The sequence below is a fragment of the Venturia canescens genome, chromosome 8, assembly GCF_019457755.1.
Source record: "Venturia canescens isolate UGA chromosome 8, ASM1945775v1, whole genome shotgun sequence".
In the NCBI taxonomy this organism is placed as follows: Eukaryota; Metazoa; Arthropoda; class Insecta; order Hymenoptera; family Ichneumonidae; genus Venturia; species Venturia canescens.
The window spans coordinates 14,343,249-14,361,815 of NC_057428.1; the positions used below are offsets into that span (position 1 = coordinate 14,343,249).

The 18,567-nt window shown below is 46.7% G+C and overlaps 1 protein-coding gene across 3 annotated transcripts in view; it reads right to left on the bottom strand.

Annotated features, from left to right (window-relative positions):
• The window catches only part of PlexA (plexin A), a 147,556-nt gene that overhangs the window by 21,692 nt on the left and 107,297 nt on the right, over positions 1 to 18,567 (bottom strand). For all 3 annotated transcript variants that reach the window (XM_043426041.1, XM_043426038.1, XM_043426039.1), the window contains one exon: positions 11,913 to 12,095. In XM_043426041.1, coding sequence (XP_043281976.1) covers positions 11,913 to 12,095 — 183 coding nt within the window. The remainder of the gene's footprint in view (positions 1 to 11,912; positions 12,096 to 18,567) is intronic.

Genomic DNA, 18,567 nt, shown 5'->3' on the forward strand with positions numbered 1-18,567 from the left:
TCGGTTGAATAAAGAACCAAGTTTGAGGGATGACAAGGGCGGGTTAGTGCGGCGGGGTTCAAGGGGATCGGGGTCGAGAGACGTTTTTTATATCCAGAGAGCGCGAGAGAGTGGAAATTCCGCGAGCAAATTGCCGGGGCTCAGGTATACCCCGAGCACAATATTATATTCATATATTTCAATTCCCCTTGCGAGAGAGCCCCTTCGTGTTTTCGGAAGTCTCTTGGAAAAAGTGACTTGCCGATGGGATTTCGTGGGGTTTGTCGTCACGGGCAGAAAGACGAAAGACCGTAAGCATCATTTGAGTGAAAAATATTCAAATTTTCGTGGCTTTAGTCTCTCTGGGAAAGGAATTGACATTCGAAAACGATTCTCGCGGAGTGGCACGAGAGATTCTCAACACACATTTAACATTTCTCTTTGTACAGCGTCAAAGGGTCAACCGCGGATTAAAAGATCGCGATGCAGAGCGATGTCAGTGGACAAGGAGAGAGAAAAATCTTTTATTTTTCTACCAACTGTGACAGGGATGTCGATTGAATACGACAGATTTCAAATAAATGTTTTAAATGTGTACTGCGGAGGTTAAGCTGCTGGGAAAAATCGAAGGGTCCAGGGCGCAAAGGCTCGTATTGTGTCAAACCGTTCGATTGTAAAACTTACGCCTTTTTAATGACCCGAAGTCTACATAGATTTGCGCATAGATACAAACAAAATCCGTCGGAGTCTGTCAGAGTCGGAGCTCGCCGTGGGTGTCCCTTTCTCTCCCTTTCCGTATTCTCTGACCGAGCGAGCGAGCGAAGCGAGTGCTTTGTCCGATCACATGCTCGTCTACGTCGTCGTTCAACGACGAAATTGACGATTACTTTTATGTGACTCTTGTATCTCACCCGCTCGACCCCTTTCGCTCTTGCTCTCCGTTTCCGTCTCCCTTTATCTCTCGTTCCTCTCCGTATTTATTTTCTCTCTTCAACTCCGTACTAACTCTTCTGGCGCTTTGTTCCCTCGTAAAACACGATGCAAAGCACACTCCGCGTGTCTCTCGTTTGAGAATTGCTCGATGTTAACTCGCCTCCGGTGCGGGTGTGCGCGCGGCTTTCTATACTTTACCATCCAATGTTTCAGTCCGGGTACGCACGGACCGCGAACACCGCTTTGGAAAAGGCGTGCAAATCGAGCTTCGTCGCAATGTCCAAGTTGGCGAGGCTGCCCCGAAAGTGTATCGTCGTTTTGCTCGATTCTCCAATCATTTTAATCGCATCAGCATTGTTTTGCCTTTGATTTTGTACGCACCTTTGTGAGCGACTCGTAAAAAGGGAGCACTCCGACGAAAAGATCGGGAAAATCGAATCGTTTGGAAAGCAGAAAATCGACGGTGCTCCGCTGATCACATTCCACTGAGCGACTCTATCGAAGAATTTCCCCATTAACGTTGAGGTTGAACGATCTGCTCTCGAGCAGCGTCCGGAGCACCCGGTACATTTGGGTGCATAAAATTTGTCTACCTGCCCCCGGGAGCACCGAAAATCTACAGAGACTCTGGTTTTAATATGCCCACGAGAGAGTCGGGACTCTGCTCTTTCTCCGCAAACTCACCCTCTCGACCCCCTTTCGCGTCGTGCCTTTTCTCTCACTTTCTCTCTCTCCTGCCCGGTTTTTCCATCCCTTCGCCTCTTGTTCTACGTGTACGTCACGTTCCACAATGGCACGAGCTTCGGAACGCTCCGTCTCGTACTAGCGCGCGCGCGCGCGTGTGTGTCAAAGGACGGGCCGCGTGTGGAGAAGCACGTTGTGAAACTAGCCGGAGAAGAGGCGTAAGGGTCGAGAGGGATTTTCGAGTGAGGGGTTTTCCTCGCTCTATCAAAAGCGAGGAAAAAAACACATCGAGAGGGCGCAGTCGAGAGGACACGGAATAAACGGTCTGCGAGATATTTATAACGAAGCACGCTTCACCGTATTTATAATATAAATTTTTTCTCCCCAGACGAAGAGAGAGAGAGAGAGAGAGGGAGAGCGCAGGCAGGAGAACTAATAAGCTGCGAGTAAAAACGCCCTCTTGGTTCATTCCCTTTCCGTAACTGGCTGAGGATGAAGCGACGTTCTAACGAAGATAAGAGGTAGAAGAGGGAGTTTTGCAGTAATGAAGAAAGACTGAAAGAGTCGCTTGAAAACTACGCGCACCCGGGACGCGGGAGAGCCAGCGAAGCGAAAACGGACGAGAAATATTTCGAGCTTATTTCGATTTGTGCGACTATACGACAAAGAGATCTTCATACGAGTGAAAAGAATTCGAGGACGACGAGAGCGGATGTACTTGTCAGTGGAATCTTCCGAGCATTCGATTCCTCGCGAGCGTCTCGTACAAAAGGACGCGAAAGCGCGTGCTTCGAATTATCGGTTTGTAATGAAAATGGTAAAAAAGGACGAAATTATTTGCGTGGGGAGTTGGCGGGGGTCGGGAGAGAGACGGAAGCGGGTTGAACGAATGGTAAAAATGCTGGAAAATAAACAAGAAAACCGAAGTTAAAAAATGAGGAAAGAGGCGGAATACGCCGCGGGAAAAATAAAAGCGAGAGGAGGCACGAGTCCGGGTTCTCTAATTAAAACAGACTCGTTGTACCGCGAGTGAGCTATTGGTAAAATGAAATTAGAAAATAAAAAAAGGAGCCGATTTACGCCGCGGAAAAGGCACGAGAAGAAAAAAACTCGAAATTCCGTTTTACTACGGAAGCGCGGTCGCGCGCGCATTTTCATTCCGCATTTATGCGTTTTCTTCGCTTTTTCCAACGGTATTAGAAATGCTCCAGACTCCAGGTGCGCGCAGGATCGATGTACCCAACGAGAGACATCAGCGTCGCGGCCGAGAGGTTGTAAAAATCTTGAAATATAATAAAAACAAAAAAACGCTGAATCGAGATATGGTGGAAAAGAGCGAAAAAAGGAGAGACTCGTGTGTGGGAAATAAAATAAATATAAAGGATGAAGAGCAGGAGAAAAGCAAAATGGCAGGAGCGATGGTCGATGCGGTCGTCCGCGAGGGAAACGAATCGAGTGGTCGTCCTGCGGCTACTACCTCGTAGGCAGACCCCATACCCGCGTAAAACCACCGAGGAGAGGCCATCAGAGAGAAAACCGAGAAACACGAAGGGCAAAGGACCGGGAGATCGCCAAGTGGAAAAAGGGAGAAACCCGAGGAAGAGAGAGAGAGAGAGAGAGAGAGAGAAGGATCCTCTTGACCCTACAAATTAAATGACATTTCTAAATCCACGTTGTAGAAGGAGCCTTTCCTCGAGTTCTGTAGCTCGGTTGGATCATTTGAACTTTTGAACGACGAAAGCATCCAAAGATGAAAGCTCGATTTGCAGAACTCTCCACTTTGTTTCAGTACCTTTTCAAACCGTTAAAATATTCAATCGAATTTCAGCATCCGCACGCAGCAGCAGCACATTTCATTAAGGCCCTCCTACCGGAGGCTCCTGGTTAATTTTTCGCGAAACAAAACACAATGAAGGATCATCGTCAACGAGATACGATCGTGGAACAATGAAAAATAGTGGCATAAGTCAGGTCGCGTAACACATTCGTAAGTTTTCCTCATCGTTTCGCGAGGAGAGCGCCTCGTTTCTCTTTTATCGGTCGATGCAAAGTTTGCCAGGATCGTAACCGCGCGTTCAAAGACCGATAAAATTTTTCGCAACAGCCTATATATACAGGAAAGAAGGAAGATCCCTTGGCACACGGAGGAGGAAAATAAAGGGACATCTTACGAGGAGAAAGAAGAATCGCCGCGTGAAAACCGGTTCTTGGGTAAACGATTTCACGAGGAATTCCATGCTTTCGTTCAAAAGTGAATTCCGACGGAGTACACGTACAGTTTATACGTGTATATAAATACGTGTATGTGTGTGTACGTGCAATGAGACGCGGGGGAGTTGAGGCGAATGCGAGCGAATAAGGAGCCAGGGAGAAGAAAGATGGAAAAGGAGAGAAATCGCGGAGGAAGGGATGGACCGAAAAGGGAGGTAAAATTGATGTTCCACAGGATCTTTCTACGCTTTTATCTCTCTTCTAAAAGTGGGAGGTGGTTTGAGAAAAAGAGACGGAATTCCAGGCGTTTATTACACGTTCGAGGATTTATTTTTAGTGCGGCGAGGACGATAGAAAAAAAAACAACAAGCGAAAGGGACCGAGAGGAAGAAGAGAAGTTCACGACGCTGCAGCAGCCGCTGTCCGACTGTCTACCGTTTGAGAGACAGTATTTTCCGTCTCGCTCGTTCTCTCCATGACCGCGAGCGTCTCGTGTACCACGAGCAAACTCGAGTCGGGCCTGGTCACTGTGTCGGTGGGCGTGCTGTAATAATGTCTTCCCAGCAAATACAGCCAGATATCTCGGTCTCTCTCGGCTATTGTGCAACGTTGGAGAGGAGTGCGTGCGTGCGTGCGTGCAGGCATCCGCAGTCGGCACAAGCAAATGTACGCGTTTGCGTGTGTCTCTCGTGCGGGGTGCATGCGAGTGCGCGGGGAATCCGCACACTAAATTCTCATGGATCGCGTCGAGGGAGCCGAGATCGAGGATGGTCGGCGGGCGTGGAGGATTTTGTAGATTCGCGTTCACCCGGGCAACGCTCTTTTTGCACCGGAGCTCGTTTCTCTGTGCACTTCCCATGCGCGCGGTACTTGAGTTGTGATCGAATGAAATTTTCACCCGAGAATGTATCAGTGAAGCGCGTCCTTAAGCGGCGGCTGGGAATATGCGAAAACTCCATCGCGGAGGCAACAACGACGCGCGAGGCTCGATCGCACATGCAAACTCGAGATGTATCTACAACCGATCTGTCCCAGGACTCGTCTTTACAGAAAAGATCCTGGTAATACGTAACTCTACGGGGCGCTTTGTAAGTCGCTTCTTTATACCTTTTTCTTTACTCTTTTACTTTACACACGAAGGTTTTTTGCGCCCATACATAACGCGCGCTGTGTGCGTGCGCTACGCTCGCGCGAGAGGCGAATCGATTCACCGGGTGTCCTCGGAACCTCCCGGATGCGCAAACGGAACAGCGCCAACGGATCTCGGGCCCGCGAGGATCAAACTGTTGGAACGTTTTTTTATCAGCGATTCATCCTCGCCACAAATCGTGACAGAGTCTCGGGACACCCTGCGTACGGATGTTCGCCTCGACACGGAGAAAAGATCGGACGTCACGAGCCTTCGCTAGCGAAACGGTGCAAGCTACGCCCCTCTGCTCGTCAACTCTCCGCGTATGCACACGAGCCGCGAATCTCGAATGTACGTTCGTATTCAAATGGCGAGAGCGTTGGAGGGAGGGAGAGAGATTTTTGTGATGGCGCTTGTAACACACCCTCGCGTGAAAGTTAAAACCCGGTGCGCCAAGTTTGGCTTTAAAATGTGGGCTCACGACATGTACAAGTCTCGTGACGACCTGGACACGTTTCCCTCTTTCGCTTTCTCCTTCTCTCCCTCGCTCAATCCTTCTCTCCTCCATTCCATTTCCCCTGGCTCGTTTCTCGCTCTTTCTCCTTTGCCGAGAAATATGTCGCTGCACATAATCGGTCTTTCTCTCGGTCGCGTTGCTTACACGAGACGCACACGCTTCGAGTACTTATATGTCCATGAGAGCCGCGCGGTGTGATCTCTCTCGCGGGTGGCACAAAAACGAAGAGAGTTACTTACCCGACGTATACACACGTATTAAGGAGATGCAGAAAAGGAGCAGATGGAATAACGACTTTTCAATGATATTCATTCGCTTGCATGCTCGTGCGCGGCGCCTGCTCACGCGTATTCAATATACTTTACTTATTCGCTCAAACGGTAGTGGATTTTTCTTTGAAACAGGAAATCATAGAGAAATAAATAACGAAAGACGGAGAGAGAGAGAGAAAGAGAGAGAGAGAGAGAGAGAGAGAGAGAGGGAGAGGAAGGAGGAAAAAAATACATTTTTCCTGGCGCACAGGGTTGATGCACATAGTGCATCTAATGCACGATGAGTTATGCATATTAGCTTTATCGGGATATTCTCCCTAATGGGAAAGAGAGCTCTGCGCAGATTTTTTTTTCTTTTCCATCGATTTTTTCACTCCACCTCAAACTGCATGCTTTTTATATATTTTTCTTCTATTTTCCGACCGGTTAATAACGGATTTCGCACTACGTGCGTCTGTATATATATATATATATATGAGCGAGAAAAGGGAGGATGCGAGAGTACGATAAACCGACGGGGAGAGCGAGGGAGGGGGAAGAAAATGTGCACGGGAACGAGGGGATATCGTTACGAGGGTTCCCGGATTACCTGGAGCTCCGTTATAACGTGAATTCACGCGAGGGAGCGGAAAAAATGGGAAACGAGAAAAAGCTGGAAAAAGGGCGGAATGAGAGAAGAGGAAAGGGGCCGAGAGGGAAAGAGAGAACGAAAACTGGGAAGGAAGAGGTCCGCAGAACCGAGTCAGCGTCTGCTCGGACCCAGAAATACTTAAAAATAATGAAGTTTCAACCGGATCACAAGAAATAAATGAATGAATTTAGTAAAGTCGGTGAAGTTGAGAATCGAAGAATGTGATCGAGTTTTCGCAGGTATTACGAGGGCCGGCCGACTGCAGCGTCTTCCAGTACTTTTGCTTCATCGACCCAAGTTCCATGCCATACCATCGACAAGCGTGTACTTCAAGTAGTTCGGCTGTTCTATGACTAGTGAAGTTCACAACTTGACTAGTTCAACATTTCTATTGTACGAAAGAAAGTTTGTATCGGTGTAATGCCACCGCGAGAAAAAGGAATGGTCAATTCATTAAAAAAAAGCGAAGCTACTAAACGAATGAAAGCACGTGAGGTCGCAGTCCGAAAAATAAATTTGATAGGACTTCCGCGATTCCCGAATTTGCTCGAAGTTCAATCAGCTGTCACCAGCAGCCCAACGTAACGACTGGCATCCGCCTTTAACGCGTCAAAAACTAAAATTTTTTCATCTTTTCTTTCTTAAAAGTCCCGTAAGGTAATGTTTTTTAAAAAGAATAACGGAATCTGCGATAAATTTTCTTCGCAATTAATATTATTGTGCGTTCTCCCGTAGGGTACCTCGTTAAAAACTCAAAAATGTAAATAAAATCATTCCAAATTTAGCCCCGTAAGAGGCCCCGGAACTGCGCTTGTCGTGATCAGGGGACCTTGAACTATCGCAAAAAAGTGGACCTTCGCCGTACTTTATCGAACAGCCGAACTACTTTAAAAAGAAAAACTGTTTCGTCCTGCACAAAAGTTACAATTCGAAGTATAATTGCGTGTGCGTGTTTATGGTTTCGTACGATACAAAAGTAAAATAAAATTTGTAATATGCGCTTAATTACATCCCGGTACGGATCGCAGCCGACACCGCGCCGTAAATACGTGAAACGAAGAAGGCTCCGCGAGACGAGAGAGGGATTATGCTCGTCGATAGAGTTATAGAACTTGCTACCAACGTATGTAGATGTACGTACACGTATAGGCTCGTGCAAAGATTATCGCAAGTGTGGGGGAGCCTGTGTACCGCGATCTGTAGGACATTCACATCTCACTTTGCGCTTCGCCTGTGTGTACAGACATCCATAGGACGGGGACGCTCGAGCGAGACGCGCTCCGGGGAGGGAAACGCTAATACCGAGATATCCGACTGATCAGACATTAATTTACCGATGGACACGTTCGCCCCTTAAACTGCGGCTGACGATTTAGATGTGGAGGAACGACGAGGAGGATCATCGTACCCGAGCGATTTTACACGGGGCGAGGGGGACTCTGCAGGCTCGAAGACTTTTCCTTTGAATATTTTTTCGAAAGTTTGACGTTTCCTCGGTGTCCGTATACAGTTGGATTATTGAAATTTGTATTAAAAATATCGAGTCTCGAGGTTAACGAATCCGGGAGTCCGTATCGATGAATAATTGAAATGAGATTTTCTTTCGTTATCGTTCGAATGATTTTGGAGTGCGAAGCTCCGAAAAATGTGAAGGGCACAGCTGCAGAGTCCGATATTCGAAGGAGATCTGGCGCTGCGACTTTGCACCTGTCAAAATTGGGGGCGAACCTTCGCGCTGGAGCTTTATTCCGCCGTTTATCTCTCCGTCTCGCTCTATTTTGCTATCAAAAGCTCTCTCTCGAGTTTTCCATTTCTCTATTTTGTTTGCATCGAAAATTTGGCGATTGAAAGAGAGGCGAACGGGGGAGGGGGGCAGCGAGGGCGCACTGCGAAGCGGAAAGTCAACGTTGGCATCGTTAAATCTCGCCGGCCTCGGTCTCAATGTGTATCCAAAACGACTTTCAATTCAGGCCAGACGACTAATTGACTTTGTCCAATCGATTCATCGGAAAATCCGCGGGGATGGGGTTGAAAACGATAGGAAGAAGCGGCGCCGGGGAGAAGAGGCCGGAACGGGGGTAATACCTGAATATACGACGCGTCACACGAATATTGGTAAAATAAATATCTTCGTGATAAAAAATGGAGTGTAATTAATTGAAAAATCGATATAAATAGATATACGAGTGTACGCGATTAACACGAATTGATAGAGGGCGATAGAAATTTTTTTCCCCCTCGCGAGAGTGTTTGTGCACGCGTGTGTAACTATACATATTTCGTTTCTAAGTTGAGCCGCGAGCCGACTCGAGCTCACTTGAATAATCTGTTTGTAACTCTCGTGATTTTATAATTAATTATTGTTGGCTGTATACGGTCCATTTTCGGAGAGAAGATTTACGAACTCAATTTACTTGGTTCTCTGCCTTTCGAGAGATAGATCGGATCTAAATCTCATCTGTGTACGCATCTTTCTCTCTCTGCCCCCTGTCTGTTTATGTTTCTCTTTATTTCTCTCCTCCCTCCTCCCCCGGCCGCGATTCTTCTGTCTCCTTCCCTTTCCCGTAGTTTATCTATTATTGCTCGAGTGCGAGTGCGGATTGTAAATTTACGGTAGAACTTTGCCGATTGGCCTCTCTCTCCGGCTCCCTCGGCCTCCGCTCCTCTCTAGGCGCATCTCTCTCTCTCGTTAAGGGGTCGCCTCTCTCTCTCTTTCTGTGCACCGCACAACGTGCCCATTATTTATGTACACCTACTTTATTTATGGGCACGGTGCTCGCTGCTTTCTCTCCCTCTCGCTTTGCCTCTCGCTTCGTCTCGTGCTCGCTTCGTCTCTTTCCGTTTTGCAAAGTCCAGCACGTTTTATGTGCTCATACCTCGCGGGCCTAAGTGAGTCGGCGTTCTGACGAGGTGAACGATCATTAATTATGTAAAGACCACTTCTCCGTCTCCCTTTATCGCTGCTCCTCTCTCATGTTCCATCCCTTTAAATCGGCGAAGGATCGAGCGATAAATTAATCTCTCACCGCGTCGTCTCACCGCAGCAACGACGAGACGTTGTGTTATGGGATAAAAGAAAGCCGAGGCGATCCTGAGCACGACGCGAGCGAGCGGAGGCAAGACAATGCGCACGTTTGTGTGAATCATTTTCACGAATTTTTCCCATCGTAGATTAAATTCAACGAGGGCATTATCGTATCGGAGGAGAATACTGATGGAAAAAGTGTCATTTCGCTTGCACCTGCTGTTTGCCATCGCATTTATTTAGCACGAGGGTTTACGCGATCGAAAAAATATGTTGATCAGTCGTGCGCGCCGCGGAGATTCGCGAATCGCGCGTCGCAGGAGCATTCAGAGCCCGAGAATATGGCATCATTAAAACACACGTTTCGGTCCTTCGGCGAGAGAGTCTCTTCCCATCGATCGAAAGAGTGGAGTACTCGTTGAGGCAAAAAAACCAATAGCACAGTAATAAAAATAATAAAAGTTGAAAAATAGGGAGGAAAAAGTGGAAACTCGGGGAAGCCGAGCAGCGCCGCGGACACCGACGTACCGGAGACGGGGGGGAAACGAGTCCGGGAATAAGAGAGAGATAACGAGAAATTCGTATGAATGCGCGAAGGGAGAAAAAAGGAACGGGACTCGACTGTCGAGAGTTTGATCCGGATGATCGAATTCTCGTTACGGCGTATACGTATACAGCATAACTCACGAATTGTGTTCTTTTCCGAAGCTCGCAATTCTCCACTCGCCTGTGAGAGTTGAACGTATATAAAAAGGACAATAAAAATGGCGGAGGGAGAGAGAGAGAGAGAGAAAAGGGAGAAAAACCGGAGTAACTCTTTGCTGGCTCAACAATCAGCTCCGCATCTGCGTCTCTCCGGTGTATTATAATTGACCTGGGAGCACTTTTAATCCGACGTTTATGAGGGAAAGCGAAGCGTGCGTTGGGACGCGATTCGATACGATACCGTGGCGCGTAGCACGTTGGGGGCTCATCGGATTCGCATTTAATATTAATTTGCATCGATTGCGTGAGCGTTTGGAGTTTCGATTATGATGAAGCAGCATCCGCGCCTCCGAGCGGAATTATTCGAATAAACCATCAAAGATTTCTCGTTTCCTCGGATAGACGACGCAGTCATCGGAGGCAAGGAAGAAGAAACGGAAGATAAGACCGAAGGGAGGCCCGAATAACTATGAAGAGAAAAAAGAAAAGATAAATAGACACACGCAAGAATGTGGGCACAAAAGAACGAATGACGCGGTCGAATGAAGTCACCATATTTCATGGCTGTCATGGAGAGTTAGTTTAGGAAGATGAGACAACGAGATCCGAGATAACATTGTCATAAAAATATCAAAGTATTTGCGCTCACGGACAAATGTACATTCGCAACGATCGCATTTTTCATCCGACATGTACACAGATGATACATACGCGCACACGCGCATTTATCGTGATGAAGAAAATGATTCGAGATAAATCTCAATGATGCGCAAATTGCGGCGAGGGGTAAGCAGCATCCTTCGAGCAAATAACGATTCTCGCGATAGTCTTGTTACGCGAGGATCGTCACGTGACCAAAGGCCGATGAATGCGCAAAAAAGTGATTTATCGATCAGTTTTATATTCGCGCGCGGTCACATCGGAATGCGAAGAAATCGAGATTTTTTTAGTACGAGCCTTTTTTTTACTAAGTTATTATGAATACTCTAAAATGGAAGCGGAGTGAGGTTAATTCGAAAGTAATGTGGGTCGAGCGATCGCGCTTTCATGGGCTACGGAACGAATAATAATGAGATTTTGATAAGAATACTTGTATTTGATTCGCGGGAGGCGGAGAGGACGGAGAGAAAAGAGGGCAAAACGGTCTCGCGGCGGCGGCAACGGCGGCATCATTAATTAATAATCCTCCCGAGGGGAGAAAGATACTCGTGGCTGTGAGAAGCGCGCAGGAGGAGAAAAGGAAGAGAAAGATATGCGGGACCATGAATCAAGCAGATGGCCGACAGCGTGGTACTTGGATCGCGCGCGCGCTCGATCCTGCACGTGCGATTCTCGTCGTCGACGCAAGGACGACGAAGAGGAAGCGAGGAGCAGCAGGAGGAAGAAGCGGATCACGGGACGAGAGGATTCGAGTATCGCGGTGTGTGTGTTCCTTGTACGATCCTCCATATTACTTGTCCGATCTTTCCTTATCTCGCCTTCCTCTTTCTTCCTCGCTCGCTACCCCGCTCCTGCGTCCCGGTGCGCCACTCAGGAATCCACAAAATTCTCTTTACGGAACTCCGGAACTTTACTCTCTCGAATATCTGCGAGGTTTCACCGCGCGTTTTGACGTTCGCGTCGTTGGCATGCAACGAAATTTCAACCTCCGCCGCGCTGCCTAGACATTTTTCACGATTTTCTTCTCCTCTGCAGCACGAATTTCACCTGCTTGCAAAAATGTGTCTACCGAACCAACCAGTCGAATCGTTCGAGCTTTTTCGATAGGGAAAAATCCTCCGGAATTTCGCTCAATAACAAAATGCTCTCTTATAATTTTTACTCACTTTTTTCAGGTGGCCCTTGTGGGTGCCGATGAACACGACCGTGTAATCGCCCGTGGACGTCGCCGCAACTGCTGTCAAAAGATCCTCGAAGGTTATAACCGGCTGAGCCTTCATCGGTTCTTGACCACCGAGCGGCGTGTTCACGTCGAGGCCACAAAAATCTTCAGCTATCGTTTGAAGTTTCTGTAAATATAAATAAAGAAAATTTTTCATTAGAAAAAGCGCTCCTGGAGAGTGAGAAAAATCGTGATTTCTCCGCGCACTCATTTTGTTTTCTATCCCCGCACGGCCAATTACTGCACAAAATAATTCGAATATATATTGATATTCCTCGATCAAATTCCACGAAATAGCAACTCCGATCTCCCTTTGACGATTCTCAAGGTATGTGTGAAACGTGTAAATTTGCAGATTTCTCCTAAAGAGCATCCAGTTTATTATTGCTGAGCGCGCGTATATACACAAACGTTAACTGGCAGTAAACGCTTGTATATATACGAGCAATCGATGATCCGTGGGGCTACAATAGGATCAATATCCAATTAATGCCCAGATCAAAGAGACGAGAGGTCTCTCGTGGATTCCCCAGTGCGTTTGAGCCTCGTGACAATCTCTGTGATGTTGTACTCGCGCACCAAATATCCGTATACATACACAAACGTATATACTTACTAATTTATAAATTTGTCTACAGGGTGTCAGAGAAGAGGATCGACGGAGCTTCGATAACGAACCGACGATTTGACCGATCATTCCCAACCATTTCAAACACAACAAAACTTTTCATCAAATCTTCAAATCAATTTAACACATTTTCAATAAATTTGATCGACTCCTCCCATCGAATGCTTGCGGAAAAAGGCAAAGTTTTTCGCGAAGCTCCACATTTTTAAGCACCAAAGCGGTATTCTGTGACGAGAAAACATAGAAATTGCTATTTCCTCAACGAGCTAGGCTCGTAAAGCTTTACGGTTGAACCCATCGAACCGAAGTTTCAGACACACGGTATACGCGTGTTTCGGTGTGGGGAGTATATTAGTATGGATATAACAGTATAATAACAGGTCACAAGCTGCATCTGATGTATCCAGAGAGCGAGAGAGAGGCCCTTCTCGATTACGTCCCTCGCTAATTATCGAATGCCAATCCAACGATCGCTCGCACACGCCTAATAATATCGTTGAATTGATAACGAGATCGTTCGATTCACTCAACGTACCAAAGCTCTGCATATCACCGGCTATTACTGTACTTTATTTATAAGGCTGTGCTTGACCCTTTGCTGTTATGGAGGTCCTAATTGATATTGCGGCTTATCTCGAGCGCAGATATTCCAAGTTCGTGGAACAAGCAAAAGGAACGTAGCGAACTGCAGCCGGGAAGCTGGGTAGAGTAACGAGCCTCCATAAAGTTGTGGAAAGTGTAGAAAAACTCAAACATGTTTGCAGTCGCCCTTTCATCCCGTTTAAAATGATGCCCGGATTGTCCCGGATCGGGGGACATACAACAGCGGAGAAACAAGAGCTCGTTTTCGATTAATTGGAGCTCGGAACAATCCGTCACGGATATAATAGACTTGCACTCCTACGCGCTCCATTCTCTTGGGCTTGGTGCTCGCACGGCGCAGATTCTTCCTTTCGCTTGCACGAAACACAGACTTATCTTCGGCCGTATTACAAATGGATTATTCGTTGGACTTTTTAGTTTTTCGGATCCCATTTATATTTATTTAAATTGAACATTTATTCGGATGAATATGCTGTGGGAAAGTTCGATCAGCGAAACATTCAATTTGTTTTCGGACGAGTTGGCGAATCGTCACGAAAATACGATGAAAATATCGGGATACCGACGAGACGTAATATTTTTCAAAAATATCGTCGAATCGAGAGTTTTACATGAAAATTCACGACATCGATATCGCGAACGTTTCCGCGATTTCACAATATCCTCGCATATTTTTCTAGAATTAATGAAGCTCGAGTTTTTAGTTACACACACGTCGAGTATAATGAATAACATTTTGTAACGCTAGTTATTTCGTTGTTATGTTGAAGTGGCCGTAAAATAACATTGAAAAGTATTGGAACGCGAGTGGGATTTCATTGAGGGATCGTGCGAGCGTCGAGCTCACGGAAAAAGATGCTTAAATATCACTGGAGTTTATCGGAGTGTTAGTAGCAGTGCGAGATAAACGTTCGAAAGTGTGTGAATTTCTAGTAAATCACAACTCTCCGCGCGTATTATCTCATTATTAGATCGAGTGTGATAAATAAGCGGATATTTTTAAATATTAGACTTATCGCCGAGGGGTGTCGCTCGGGAGCTCGTGTTGCACAAAGCATTTTTGCTGGCACGTGTATATAAATTCAGTCTCTTACTTTCTCTCTCGCCCTTCGGAGGCCCGATGAATAATAATGATAATTTATTCAGCGAGTCTGATATATAATATGATATCGCGCGAAACGTTATTTTGCAAATTGTCATATTTTTTTTTCTTCCATCGGTTACACAACAAACGTACGAAAACGCATCTATGCTTATTATGGGGATAATTGTCAGCTATATGGACGCGGAGCGTGAACGAAGAGTGAATTCTGAGCTTTTTCTTCTGCGCATTTTTTAACGGGTGTTTTGTTGGTCGTTGTGTATATCGCGATTTAAAAATCCGACGTCCCTTTCTCTCGGAACGACGATAAGTCGTCGGTGCATTCTCGCGCGAGGGGAAACGGCGCGGGGACGTAAGTTTATATATTCGTTTAACGTGTATACGTACATTTGTGTTATTTACATGTATAAAAGGGTGTTTTAATAGCGGGAGAGCCGCGAAACTCAGTGGAGCGAATGCGAGGGAAAGGTGAAGGGGCGGGAGCGAGAGAGGCGAAAATGCGGAGACGCGAGGGAGATGCTGGACGCTTAAATTTCATTCGTGTCCAGGACGATTTCATTCTCGGCGTTGTTGCTCGTTCTCCATGCTCGGGCACACATGCGCGCAGAGACACGGACAGGGAGCGAGGACAAATTTATTATTTCACTGAAAAGTCTCGTCGCGCAGTGCGACGATGGAGATACGAAAACTGCAGGTTTCTCTGGTGCTCGGCTTTTGGAAAAAGAAGAAGAAGAGGAAGAAGAGAGCGATGTACAGAGAGCGCTGTTTTAGTAGGTCGGAAGTATTATATCTCCTGCAAACCCTTTTCTACCTTTGTAGTTAGTTACGGGACCCGCTTTCCCCGTGGCTGCCGAGACTATCGCGACGGCATGCCTGCTCCTCGCCGTTGAAATGCCTGGATAAACATTTCCGAAAATTCAGCCGTCGAGTCTTGCCCGAGACACAGGTTGAACGCAGCGGCCCGAGTTCGAGGATATTATTCCGATGCGAGAGTGCACTCGCTAAATCTCTCGTTCCCAACAACAATATGCGAATGCTCGCGAAATAAGTTTTAACGAGGACCTTGGATCCAGGCTCGGGGGAGGCTGCGTAAGAAACATTCTTCTTCTCGCGGCACTTGCGCCGAAAATCATCTTTCCCTCGCGTGCCTGGCAAAGCTGACGAAGAAGCTTGGGCGAAACTCGGCCAATTTTCGCGTCAGTCACTCCGAAAATTGAGGGATTAATTAGCCCGGGTATAAGTATACTCGAAGATAAAAGTGAGGGCGAAGAAGAGGGAGCGCCGCGGTGGTGCTTTGTGTCTTGAACAAGGTGGCTTTCGCAGTCCAGCAGCAGCGTGCAGCGAGGGGAGCGTAAACGGAGAGGAAGAATGCCACGGGGGTGTGGATTTTCATCGTGTCCTCCGCGTATCTCCCTCCCTTGTCCCCGAGGGCAAGCCACAGGGCGTCGTTATAAATCCCGAGCCCGAAAACCACGCTCCGCTCTTGCACATCCCTCGGATGTATACTCCCCTAATCTACCAATATAAAGCCACACGCGTATACTCGGCTGGGTCTATGCGTGTACGGAGCATCCTCGTTTCGACGTTACATCTAATTAAACCGCGGAGCAGCCCCGCCAGTCGTACTACTCTTTACCCCTTGCTTCCCGAGTCTTGCGGAAATCGCATCGTTTATAATTACTCGACACTTTGACACGACCAACTCAATTACACTGGCAAGGCTCGGGAGAGAGGCACGGAGATAAACGCAAATGGGATGACGAACCAGAAACAAAGAGCTACTGTACACGACGCGCGGAGACGAGTCGAAGCACGGGTGCTGTCCTTGGCTATGGCAGGTGGTGTTATATTCGAGGGAACGTTGTAGCGACGGAGGGCCTCGTAGACGCATTTATTTCGTCGTGTGAGCGCCTGCTGGCACAAGAAAGTGATGGAGGAGGACGCGACCGAGAAAAGGTCTGACGTATTATTTCGATGAAATTCGAGTAAATGAGGCTGGAGCATAAAAAACAAAAGTTTGACACCCACTCGGGAATGTTGTCCGTTATATTCATTTTCATGGGGGGGGGAGGGAGAGGGTTGGAAAAAGGAGACGAAAAGCGAGAGTCCCGGTCGGTGATTAAATGTCGATAAATCAATTTTTATTCGATCGATCTTGATAAACGTCAGACAAAGAGGTGGACCAAAGGAGATAACGGGGTGCAACGAGGACGAAACGCGAGAGAGAATGGATACGAAGGGGACGAAAAGAGCGAGAGAGCAGCCGGGATCGGAGCAGAGTGAGAAAAGAGGAATGTCATTCGGAAACGGGCCACAGGAGACCGTGTCACCGAACGCTGTTAACGATAAACGAACGTCGGACGAGAAAAAAGGGTCCGCGTGTCCCTTCCCTCGTTCGCTCTCTCTCTTTTTCTCTCACGCATTTTCACTCGATTTTCAGCACCGATGCGACGCGAAGGGCTGATTTCGGCAAGAGGAAGAGGAGCTGTTACGCACGCGTTATAGACTTTTTGCCTGGCCGCGCGATGTATCAGAGGAGTCGATTTGGAGGGTCCGGAGGACGGGATTTCGTTTGGCCGAGGCGTCAACGCGAAAATCACTATCAACAAGCCATATTCGAGCGTGCGAAGCGCGATTTTTCCCTCTATTTTTACGTCCGCCTCGCTGCTTCTTTTTTTCACCAACTTTTTTCAAAATCATTTTCCCCTCTCGTTCGTGTCAACTTCATTTCGCAGTTTTCCCAGGGTTTCCAAGTGGAGATGAGATTTTAAGAGTTCAAGAGAGAGAGAGAGAGAGAGAGGGAGCGAGCGAGTGGGAAGGAGCGACGTCAAAGTGGAGTTTAACGATCCGGAGTGAGGAAGCGCGCGCGGGCGCGCGAGAGGTAGAGTACCCCGTGAAAAACGGCACCATTGGCCCAAGCTTGGTGCAGTACCGCGCCAACTATACGTGATGGTTGGACGACCGTTGGCAATATAACTCGGCCAACCGTAGCACCACGGTTGGAGTGATAGCTACGGTCCTACGGTAGGCTAGCGCTTGGGACCAGTATCGGCCCAGCGTTAGTTTGGACAACGGCCCAACGCTGGGCCGGTGTTTGCCCAATGCTAGCCCCACATTCACCCAGCGTCATTCCCCAGCGAATGCCTGTTATCGATTATTTAATTAAATAATATTTATTTTCAATCATGCTTATTTTATCACCCTATACAATTATCCGTTATTGTGGAAATTTTAATTAGTTAAAAAAAAAACAGTTCTTTATATTTTCTTTAGAGTTGAAATTTTTCAGAGGGAATTTGAACTGCCTACCTACAACTTTCCTACCTAATGCCTACCTAGTTTGTCCGAGACGCTAACCACTACACTATCGACTACTTCCTATTTTTGTATCAACATTCTCAAAATAAAATATTGGGCCCATTCTGGTATTGTATCATATGTGTACATATTGAAATCACTTTTTTAATTCTCAACCGATTTAGACCAAATTTGGTACACAACTGTAAAATACCCGGAAACAAATTTTCGTGTAATTCGATAACTTATTAGCTCGTACGAGTTTTGATAAGAAAATTGAAAAAAGTTTATCCTGCAGCTGATTAATTAATAAAGTCGAAAAAATTAAATGACTAATCTGTATATTATTAAAAGATACACGGCCCGTCTTGAATCTTTCTGCCTACACTTTACCTCAATACTTAGCGTCAAGACGCTGCCGCGTCTCTAGATTATTATTGTTATTATTATTGATATTATTGTCGTTATTATTATTGTTATACAAGAAATCTTAATTCATTTGCAATATCAAAAAAATGAAGATAACACAACATGTGTCCACTAAAAATTATATATACTGAAAAAAAAAATTGCTTCAAAGAGTCGATTATTATTTGGTGAGTGCGAGCAACAAAATATTCTTGGATTAATAACAACAAATTGGTTGATGAACAACTAATGGATGACCAGAAGTTGATCATCAATTGCTGCCGTTGCAAGACAGTGCTGGCTGAGCCTAGGCTGATGAGCGGATACCGATTGTATATCTAACAATATAGCAGGTACAGATTTTAAAAAATAAGGCGAGCAGTATTAACCCGAGGTATGGGACAATGATGACCTCCAACGGTTGGCTGCCAGTCATGAACCGACACCGGCCCAAGCGTGGGCGATTGTCGGGTCCCAATGCTCAAATTCTTCATTGGCTATAAGCGTGGGCAAATATGCTGGCCCATGCTCGGGCCCAACGTCGAGTCCCAACGGTTGGCT